This window comes from Dreissena polymorpha, chromosome 5, assembly GCF_020536995.1.
Source record: "Dreissena polymorpha isolate Duluth1 chromosome 5, UMN_Dpol_1.0, whole genome shotgun sequence".
NCBI classification, from domain to species: domain Eukaryota; kingdom Metazoa; phylum Mollusca; class Bivalvia; order Myida; family Dreissenidae; genus Dreissena; species Dreissena polymorpha.
Window position 1 is genome coordinate 33,863,517 of NC_068359.1, and position 11,002 is coordinate 33,874,518.

The window sequence follows — 11,002 nt, forward strand, 5'->3', positions numbered from 1 at the left end:
ATCAGTCCGATCACTATATGCCCACTTTTCTTGGAAAGGGGGCATAAAAACTAGAGAGGGGCTATTATTTACCCCAGGGGCATCATTTGAACAAAATTAGTAGAGGACAACCATATGATGTAGCAACCCCCAAAAAATCCTTACCCTTGAAGTTAAGAGAATAAGATTGTTTTTACAATGCATTTCACACACTTTCAGTATCATACCCGGTATGCCTTGCAAATTAGTACCAACACAAGGAAGACATTCAACAGTTATTCTCACACTGAGAAAATGGGGTTTACTGCATGAAGGTTATCAGGGACAACACTTTCCATGTAAACTTGATTTTCGCTAAGAAAAGACCTTCAAACAAACAAATCCATAAAAGCTGAGTATCATCCTTGATTAGCCTGTGTTGATTACACAGGCTCATCTGGGACGACAATATTCACATGCATAAAACCCTGTTTAACCAACACAAGGCTCAAATTAATGTTTACAGACAGCTTGTTCCACAAACATCCTAGAATTTATTCAAAGCCTGTTTTTTTCAAGTTGGTTCCCTGTGTTTAAAAGTCCTGTTTTTTCAAGCTGGTTCCCTGTGATAACAAATCCTGTTTTTTTCAAGCTGGTTCCGTGTGATAACAAATCCTGTTTTTTTTCAAGCTGGTTCCCAGTGATAACAAGTCCTGTTTTTTCAAGATGGCTCCTAGTGACTATAAGACGACTACATTCCTACACCTGCTCAGACTGTCACAAATTCTTTGCTGGCAATCTTTGACACAAGAGCATCTGTCAGAGAGCATACACTTAGTTCTTCATCAGTCACTTTGAACATCTGAAACATAGTGCATGACTTGGTTAGTAAAGTCAGTCATCATCTGAAATACGGTGTTAGAGACTTTTTCACAGTAAAGCAAATTGACAATTTTCTAAAATATTGTCATAAGTTCAATACAGAAAGACATCATTGTATTCATACAAGGGAATTTACTCTCCTGATTAAAACAAAATGCTTAAAACATCGGTTAGTTTATTGGCAAACATTAATAGAAATTGCTGAAATAATAAAGCATTTGTATAGATTTGGAACATACCTCTATTTCTTACCAAGTATCTTAACCCTTAACTCAGAAGCAAGGTTAAAATGGCTATGAGCGAACAGCATAAAACCAGAACAGGTTTTACATGTATGCTGTTTGCTGCTCATCAGTATCTTAAGTGTTGGAAATGAAGCCTTTAAAATTTTAATCTAGTTAAAAATGTCTTTAATTGAAATTAACTTTCTTAGGGACTACAATTGCATTAAATAATGTATCTTAAATGGTAAGAGTTAAATACACAGTTGACTTATAACGCCAGCATGGTGCAGTGGTAGTGTGTTATTGATTCCAGAGGTCCTGGGTTGGAATTCAAGGGATGAAAAGATTTATAATTTATTTTTCTAGATATTATTATTATTAAAACAACATGTTCTCCAAATTTAAAACATTTGTAAGAGAATACAATAATTATTTTCAAAAAATATGAAAGTCTATATGCCAGTTCATTCAAGGTGCAACTTCATTACTTTTCTGCCTGAAATTAAAAATGATCCTTAGATGTCTTTGTTAAGCATTTTAGAATAATTTATGTAAGTAACGAATTGTAAGTATTTTATAAAGATGTGCGATTTAATTGACAGAAGTTTGAGAGAAAGGTACCCCACTTTTTTCCACAAAAACTGATAAATAGCAGCCAGGGAAGTAAAAAACTTCCAATATCAAACACTTGGAAGTGTAGATTCCTAAAACTGTCCTTCAAATCCTGATTATAAGTTATTAAGTTTACAGGAATTCTGAAACTACTACCAGTGCATGGATGAAAGATTGTGTTTTTATTTTCTGCAAAAACTTGAAAATTAAGAGTAAGTGCTTTCAATATTATATTTACTAAGGGAAATGAAGTAAATGCAAAATTGTATTTACCAAAACGTCATTTGGGAAAAATATATACCTTTTAACCCTTTGCATGCTGGGAAATTTGTCCACTGCAAAAATGTCGTCTGCTGAATTTCTAAAATTAGCATTTTCTTCGATTTTTTTCAAAGAATACTATCAGAATAGCAAACAGTTTGGATCCAGATGAGACGCCAGGTTCTGTGGCGTCTCATCTGGATTCAAACTGTTTGCAAAGGCCTTCAAAATTCGGTTCCCGCACTGAAAGAGTTAACATTAGAAATGGGGCCGAATCACAAATAGGAATTTGACAAACATCAACACAGATACCTTTTTCACAAGTGTTTCATCGCAGAAGTGTTTTACATCGCTCACAGCCACCTGCTGCCCATCGATGATCTCTATCAGCCTGTGGAGGGTCTTGTCTTCAGTATCGTTAACGATCACAACAAACACGCTGTCTGCTGAGTCGGACATACCAAACTTGCGGAAGGAGTCTGAAATCTTCAAGATGAAGACCATTATATTATGAGCCTCATTCTGCAAATACTGGGCTTAATGCATGTGTGTAGTGTCGTCCCTAGCCCTAGCCTGTGCAAGGAAGACACTTTCCGCTTTTATGATATTTTTCGTGTAAAGTAAGTATGTGTATACCGTTAAGCCGGAAAGTGTCTTTCATGATTAGCATGTGTGAACTGCGTAGGCTAATCTGGGACATAACTTTTAGCGCATACATTTAGCCTTGTTTTCCAAGAGCAAGGCTAACATTAGTACTTTGTAATGATATAGCAATCCGTCTCCTTAAACACTAAAAACATTTTTATGTTTCAAGTTGGCTGTATATTAAAAACATAAGTATTTTATACAATAATTTTTATACAATAATTTTTGTATCAAATTTATGATTAAATTCCTCTGCATCTAAACTCGAAGCTATGGGAGCAGATCTGGATAAATCAATATTGAAAGGGTTGTCATATATTACAAGGCTATTGTTAAGCAATATGGTCCCCTACCAGCTCCACCATTGTCAGATTAATTTGTTGTTTTTTTGTTGCCATAGCAAGCAGAATTTTTGACGTAGGAACAAAACGAAATGCGTGCATAATGTCCATATTGCCATCTATCCATGTTTAAAGTTTCATGAAAAAATATTAAGAACTTTTTAAGTTATCGCAGGATCCAGATAAACCAGACTGACGGACTGACTGAGCACAAACAATAAGTCCCCTCCGGTGAAACCGGTAGGGGACCATAAAAAGAGCTGCCAAGTCTAGAAACAAAAATATTATGTCATACATTTGATTTTTATCTTGTTCTTCTTAGCAAACACTCCTTATTGATTGATAATAACGACTCAGTCCCTGAACTTGAAAGCTTATACTAAGGTCGCCGTGGTGTAATGGATATGGTGTCCGCCTAGCGACCGGGAGGTGACAGGTTCGATCCCCACTCTGGGAGCGTTCTTTATATCTCCCCCAAAGACACCAAGTACTGGTTCTAGGCCCAGGAAACGGACTCGAGAGCCTTGATATAAGCTTAGGCTTTCGATGCAATCGAGCTAAAATAAATAGGTTTAAACTACAATTTTATCTGTAAAGATTGCTATTTTATAATCAGAAGCTCACATGAACATTTCGCTGTGCTGCTACCGAGAGTACGTGAAACATAAAATGTACAAATATAACTTGAAAATTTGTTTCATAAGCTCACAAAAACTTTTTTTTTGTGTTGCTGCTTTTCTGACTAAACAGTAATCTGTTCATATCCCATCTACCTTTATTTCTTACATTTTTAAGGGGAGACAAGCAAAAGAGAACTTCTGAATGGACGTTCTTCGTAGTCATTCTTGCCTGCCTCTGATTGCAAACTGCACGGTTTGCAGCCACCAGGACTTGAAATGGATCTGTTACCTGAAACATACTGTCTCTTCTTACATGTACAGATTGGCAAAGTGATAACTTTCAATAAACATTTTAGAGCAACTGCTAATTGTGTTAAAAAACACAATTTGTCTCACTGTTTGGCAATTGGTACCTTGCAATAAATGAAGGAACCACATTGACTATGTATGATAAGGGTTTTCTCTTCAGCTGGTGCAGCTGCAGTATCAATTTACGAGTATTTAATTACTAGAACAGTTGGATTTATGCCGTGTGAATGCAGAAGCTCATATCCCCGTACATATCATCCATGTAGTACATTTCAGCAATGAAGTACAATTCATCAATGCAGTACATATCATAATTGTAGAACAAATCATCAATGCAGTACATATCATCAATGTAGTCATATGTTTAGTCTTAAAAGGCTGTCATTTGTACAGTAACATTATCGAAACCTTTTTTCGTGCATCAAAGTCTTGCAAGGGGCAGATTTTGGAAGTGGCAGCCATGCCTTTGTTAAATTATTTTGTAATGTAATCTACCTGTTATTCATTTTGGCTTTAACAACAGATTTCGATATCTTAGTCTACAATTGTATGTACGCATTGCTTTTTGTCATTTTTTAGCTTGGGTATTATGCTGGCCCCATGCCCCTAAAAGAATGTCCTTAATTTTAAAAAAATGCAATTTTCCCATTAAATGAAAGACCAAATTCTTTCTCATAAGTTCATAACAATAAAGCCCTGGACCAAGTAAACTAATAAACTATTGTTTTAAACTGCCTAACAGCGCAGTTTGATAAGTGACTAAAAAGCAAATGGTCAAAACTTTATCAGTTTTAAACATGAATTTTATTCATTGATAAACTCAAGTGTTCAAATAATTTGCCAAACAGGCTCTAATATGGCAAGTCACTTGCATTTAAGATATACATGGGTCATGCTCTGTGAAAAGGGGGTTTAATGCATGTGCGTAAAGTGTCATCCCTGTTGACTGCATAGGCTAGTCAGGGAGGACACATTCCGCTTTTATATTTCGTTTGAAGAAAGTCTCTTCGTAGCAAATATCTAGTTAAGGCAGATAGGGTAATTCCTGATTAGCCTATGCAGATGGCAAAATCAACCTAACTGCGCGCAAATGCCATACTGAACAACAAAGTTATTGCTTGAAAACTAATATAGATTTCCTATATATCCCAAAAAGCAATATGAGAAAACTCCAAAGGTGTCCACTGTAACCTTGACATTTTGGTGAGCAACTTCCCGATTTATGCAAGCAACACAATGGGTGGATATGATCATTAATTTTGTTCCACTTCATTTTGAAATCCTGTAATATCAGACAACGTAAGAGGCCTGGTGAATGTTATATGAACACACTATAGTTTTATACATAGGTAAGGTATACTTGAACAAAAATAAACGTTTAAACATGTGTATAATTATTGTGTAAGCTTAGCAAAAGTTATCCAAAAAAGAAAAAGGGAAATCAAAATTTGTTTTGAAAAGTCTGATTATGCATTCAAGGTATATTGGAAAACATTTGAATGAAACACTAGCCATGTATGGTGGTCTCATTGCACATCACATGCACAATTATGAATTTTCTTGTTTTGTTTGATGCGTTTGACTATGTCTTCTTGTTAAACACGTAAACTATCAAAATAATTGTTAAAACATTGATTCATTATCTTCAAAATTATTGACTTCGAGCTTAACTTAGCAATAACCACTGATTTTGAAAATTGACATAAACCCAGTAAAATTATACATTTTCTGATAGATATTAGTAAACCATTTCCAAATATGTATGGTTTGTCTATCTTACATTGTCTAAAGTAATGTTAGTGAATGCGGAAACATTGAAAAATCCCATGTGTAAAAATTGTCATTTTTCATTTTTTCAAAATAGTCAACCTGGGTGTATAATTTGTTTAAAATAATGATTTAAGAACACATTTTTTATCCAAACTTTTAATAATTCATTACAGATACATTTCAGCTATGTAAGATGTCCTTGCAATTGGATGGTCCGGCAGGATTCTGGTCTGAAACACGTTACCCCCCACCAACCCAGGACCCAAAAATTCCTGAAATAGACAATAAAGAGTTGATTTTTCTAAATTGCAAATTTGCATGTGATTCAATATCACAGTTGAAATAATGTACAACAAAACAAGAATAAATGTTGAAAAAACAAAAACTTATTTGGTTAGTATTAAAAAAAAACATTATCCAAAACATGTACAACTGCCCCACCCACCCAATACAAATGTGATACAATCTGGTATTTAAGAACATTTTCTAAGAAATATTATTTCTCTTAAACAAAATTTTATTTATGAACAAGCAGTTAAATTGAACAGGAAAAACACTTACGGTTGAATATGCAGCCAGTAATCTGAATTCTTATCCAAAATTCTGATATGTCGGTTGATTAGGAATGGCAGCACCAGGAATTCTGAAAGATCGACAATGCATTGCTATATTAAATCTTATATATTTTTGTAAGATGAAACAGAATCACTATTTGTTAGAATAGTTTAACACACACCTATTCAAAAAAAGATAAACATATAATAAAATAATTAAAAAAATATTATAATAATTACTGTAAGAAGTTTCGAACTCATAATAGGCGAATGTATGTAACAGCTCAATATCTTTAAACAACTTCTTAGATTTAGTAAATCATTGTCGATACATTAATTAAGAGCTTGTTTTCTTCATGAAAGGAACTCCTAAGATGCTGAAATATAATAGTGCACTGCATGCAAATATTAATTAAGTGATACTGACAAACTGAAAGAACAGAACATTTAACCGCAAATGTTTTCTACAAGCTTTTACTGATTCAATGTTTCTTTTTTCAAAGTTTGCTAAAAAATCATGCTGAGATCAAAATTAGCCAATTGTAAGGGCATTTAATATTTCATCCATTTAAGTCATCTTTTTAATGTAGCCCCATATGATGAAATAACTGGAATTCCTTTGCCAACTGAAGTAACTTCCAATTTAATTTTAATAGTAATATTAAAATTAATAATAAGATGCAGTCACACATACTGTTTGTCAAAAAGGCTTTTAAACAACTGATCTTTCACTGGAATATTCCTGTCAACCAAAAGGTGAAGGTGGTTGTGTCTCGTCAGAGTCCGATATCTATGCAAATGAACAGACATATACATATTTTTGTCATCATACTTACAAAGTACATTTCCAACAATAATATTATTTCTTACAGTAGGGGCATGTGTATATTGTGTATTATTAAATAATTAAGTTTAAATTCAGGATATAATTGTTAACCATCAAATTCAATGTCTTCAACATGCAACTGCTTAAAATGTTACTTACCACAATGTAACTGTGCTCATGTATTTGTGAAATCCCATCATAATCACTGTCCAATAGATCTTTGTCAGTCATGTTCTCTATAAAATAAAAAGTAAATAAAATAAAATTTCAATACCGGTATGCACATAACCTGCGACACATAATAACCGAGTCTTAGCATTGCATTCTCCATTTTGCAAAGGTTATTCTAGAACCTAACCTTTATATATAATAACATCCATTTATTTTTTGTATATTAATCATGTAAATGAAATAAGAACTGAAATTAATTATAGCAGTTTTAACATGTTAACAAAACTAATAATGAGATGGTGTGTGAATTATAATGCTCCCTAAATGTATAATCAACTTAAAACCAATAACGTAACTTAGCTTTTAAGTTTATGATTATGATCAATCACAGAAGTTACATTTTACATTTGTTACAAATGAAGACAAGTCCGGTACGACATGGCGCGGGTACGATCTGGAACAGATTTTCTTTGACATAATTAACACAATAATTTAGGTGATTTAAGTGAATTCATACCTGCATCGATACCAAATGAGACGATTTCTCTTCCTGCCAAACAAATACTGTGTTTATCGTACGGATATCCATAAAACTGCTCAAAAGATCGCTCCCGAATTCACCGTAACAACAATGTAATAATTCCGCGTAAAGGGGAGTAACTCTACTGCACAGGAATAGTGGTGTTGGAAATAAATAAATATATATTATTTCACGCGCATATACCTGATTCAAATGGTTAGGATTTATTAAAAAACACAATAATTGATTTATTATAAGCTAAATTTCAAGTGAATCTGCCTTCTTTCTGCAAAATATTGGCCTTCGAATTTTTTACTTTCACTTTTGAGCAATGATTTTTAATTTTCCGGTCATGGCAAGGTCAGATACTGCTTATTTGGACATATCTCCTCCCACATATGCAAATTTTTCATTTGGATTACTTCTTTCATGCTCGTAGTGAAGCGTTAAAAACACCCCACATTTTTCGGTCAACTTTTTGCCTGTACACCGATTGCGCAATAATTTGCATAGCAGGTGCGTGGTTATTGCTACTTAACTTAAATATTTCATGACTCTGGTAGACTTTTAATATGAGATTCCAGCTAAAGAAATTCAGCAAACAAGTCTAGTCACATATTTTTTTGCACCATGGGTATGTTGATATAGAAATCAGACGCATTGAGTCATAGCGGTACGAGTCTGTCATTGTTAAAACCTGAAAAAAAGGTGGAGTACTCAAAATTGTACACATATCCGAACATTTAGTGATTTACTGTCCGAAAAAAAGCTCTTTTCAGTTGTCCCGTAAGTACCATTTTTGTATTAAGCAGCGTCATTTCTAGCTCGCCATTCATGACATGCTGTTTGATATCTTTTGCATTCTTGACGTCGCAAAATAAAGCGAGACAAACTGAAAATCCATTTCGTTCGAATTTGCAGTGCAACATTTTCCTTCTGTTGGTGTTGTTGTTTTTATTGTAGATTGGTTGGAGTCACTTCCCTTGATTTAGGTATCAACGCACTAACACTAACTGTAAAAATTGGTATTTTTTGCAGTTGAACTTCTCTAGGATAGCCTTTTTTCATAAATGTATTTACATTTTTTAATAATAAAGGAGCTGAACTCACTAGGACCAGTATGAAATCCTGTTATACTCGCGAAACTTAAAATGCATTTTAAACGATTAAATAATAAGGGCGAAACAAATACTATTCAGATGGAAACAAACATTTACAAAACCGTTATATTATATTATAATTAAATAAGGGCGAAACAACCCACTTATGAGGGCGAAACGACTAAAGGCGAAACGACTCAGGGTGACCTAGGGCGAATAAATTTCGTTTTTGCCGAAAATCTTGGGGCAGCGGCCCCAGCTCCGGCGCCACTGAATGTTTAAGCGTTTTTGCTTTTTTGGCGGTTGTTTCGCGGTTTTGTTATATCGTGCTGTGATATTGGATGTGAAATTTGATTAAACTTTGTGTTAATCGTAAATAAATTAATTAAAAAAAACAGTGTCATTGTTATTGCTTGTGATCGAAAATTTGTGATGGAGGACGCGTGCCTATTTTGTCAGAAGGCCGACCGCTCCTTGCAGCATGGCATCACGTGTGAGGTCTGTGGCAAAATCGCACATGCAATACAGGTGTCTTTGCAATCATTTCGTACAGAAATTTAACGCCGAAATATAAAGTGTTGCTTCAATAAGATATGTAGCAAAATGTAAAAAGTTAAAGTATTTTGTCCATAACATATTATCAGAAACTATGTATTGTATATATTCTAGCCTGTTAAATTATAATAATAAAGATCTAAACAATTGTACAATTATGAAAATTACCGTTAATCATTAGACGTATTCAGATGGTAAAGGTATATTAAAACATAAAAGATGCATATGTTACGGCAATCGAAATACGAAACAACATCATAAAACAAGCAAGCGCATTTGACCACAAAGGAGGTAAATACTATTTACGCAAAAACAAAAAAAACTATAGATCTATAATATAAAATGCTCATGTAAAATAAAACACACTAGCACATCCATACAAATGGTAATTATAATTATATAATACTAGGTATAACTTTTTAAAATGTATTTAATTTAGGTCCTTGTGCAAGATACAAAACAGATTCGTTTTAGGATATTGTCGACGTTAATATTCTGCAGTGGTCACCTTGGCTCCGATGCTAATGACTAACGCGTTTTTAAAGATGCAATAAATAATATCAAAATACTAAATATTTAATAAAATTATTATTTTGGTTTTATATTGTATTTTAGTTATCCGTATATTGACTAATCACATGCATACATGCACAGTAAGCAGTGCTTTGGATTACATTCCACGAAATCATTGTGTATCCCTCAGTGATTCTAAAGACCCCCTTTTCTCCTCTATCGTAAAAGTCAATTTAGTGATCACACACATGCTTTTTATGAGTAATGTATAGATATAATGTGTGTCTGCAATACTTTGGCGTTGTTTGGTATTGTTTGGGCAATTGGGATTTTCTTAGGATTTGCATGTCATATATTTGTTCAACTAATTTTAGAAAGATGACATATGCATTATGTTTAAATTGACACTAGACTTACACAATCTGAAAGAAAGAAAGAAAAGGCAGGACAAATGCCTTAAAACTTGACCGTTACATAATGAGACCCTATGGAAACTGGATTAATAGAAAACTAACATTTAAGCTTACTGTGCATAGTGTGATATAAATGAAAAAGTCAGTTTTTGCATTCTGCTTAAATTTAACTCTTTTAAATAATTAATCTTTCTATCAGTCCTAATCTCAGAGCTTTAAATAGTCGACCGGGATGTCATGGGTTCGATCTCATTGTGGGAGCGTTCTTTTGATCTCCGCTATATACCGGTATGTCAAGTACTGGTTCTACCCAAGACACAAACTAGAGAGCGTTCAAGTAGCCTTGTTAATGTTTTCGATGCAATAAAGCTTAAATAAATAGGGTATACCAAACGAGTGTTTGTAAACTCCTGTGCCCTTTATACGTGTACATGGTAAAAGGCTTATCATGTATTATATCATGACAAAGCATTGAACGGTTGAGCACTTTACAACTGCTCTATCTACATAGTATATATATATATATACTATGTATATATGTATATATACATTTGTTTATATATTGGCCGCGTCGTGGAAAAAAACGTGCCTTAATGACAAATTTTCACATTTTTGGTTTTAAGCAGATTTTTAAGCGATTTTATTTTAAAGTCGAATGGTACAATTTTTTAAATTAAAATCGGCTAAGACACGCTAAAGTTATTGGCATTTTCGTGACGTCATGTAAT

At 33.6% G+C, this 11,002-nt stretch overlaps 1 protein-coding gene and 1 long non-coding RNA gene across 2 annotated transcripts; both read right to left on the bottom strand.

Annotated features, from left to right (window-relative positions):
- Positions 1-246: 246 nt before the first annotated feature.
- Positions 247-8,655, bottom strand: LOC127881298 (EKC/KEOPS complex subunit TPRKB-like). Its single transcript, XM_052429050.1, has 4 exons — positions 8,488-8,655; positions 3,710-3,832; positions 2,250-2,423; positions 247-820 (listed from the first exon to the last, which is right to left on the bottom strand). The coding sequence occupies exons 1-4, from the start codon at positions 8,620-8,622 to the stop codon at positions 728-730; spliced, it is 525 nt and encodes a 174-aa protein (XP_052285010.1). The 5' UTR covers positions 8,623-8,655; the 3' UTR covers positions 247-727.
- On the bottom strand, positions 5,527-8,013 carry LOC127881300 (uncharacterized). The gene is made up of 5 exons (XR_008050002.1): positions 7,691-8,013; positions 7,162-7,238; positions 6,871-6,966; positions 6,184-6,265; positions 5,527-5,894 (listed from the first exon to the last, which is right to left on the bottom strand). It is a non-coding gene; the product is annotated as an uncharacterized LOC127881300 (long non-coding RNA).
- Positions 8,656-11,002: the final 2,347 nt, after the last annotated feature.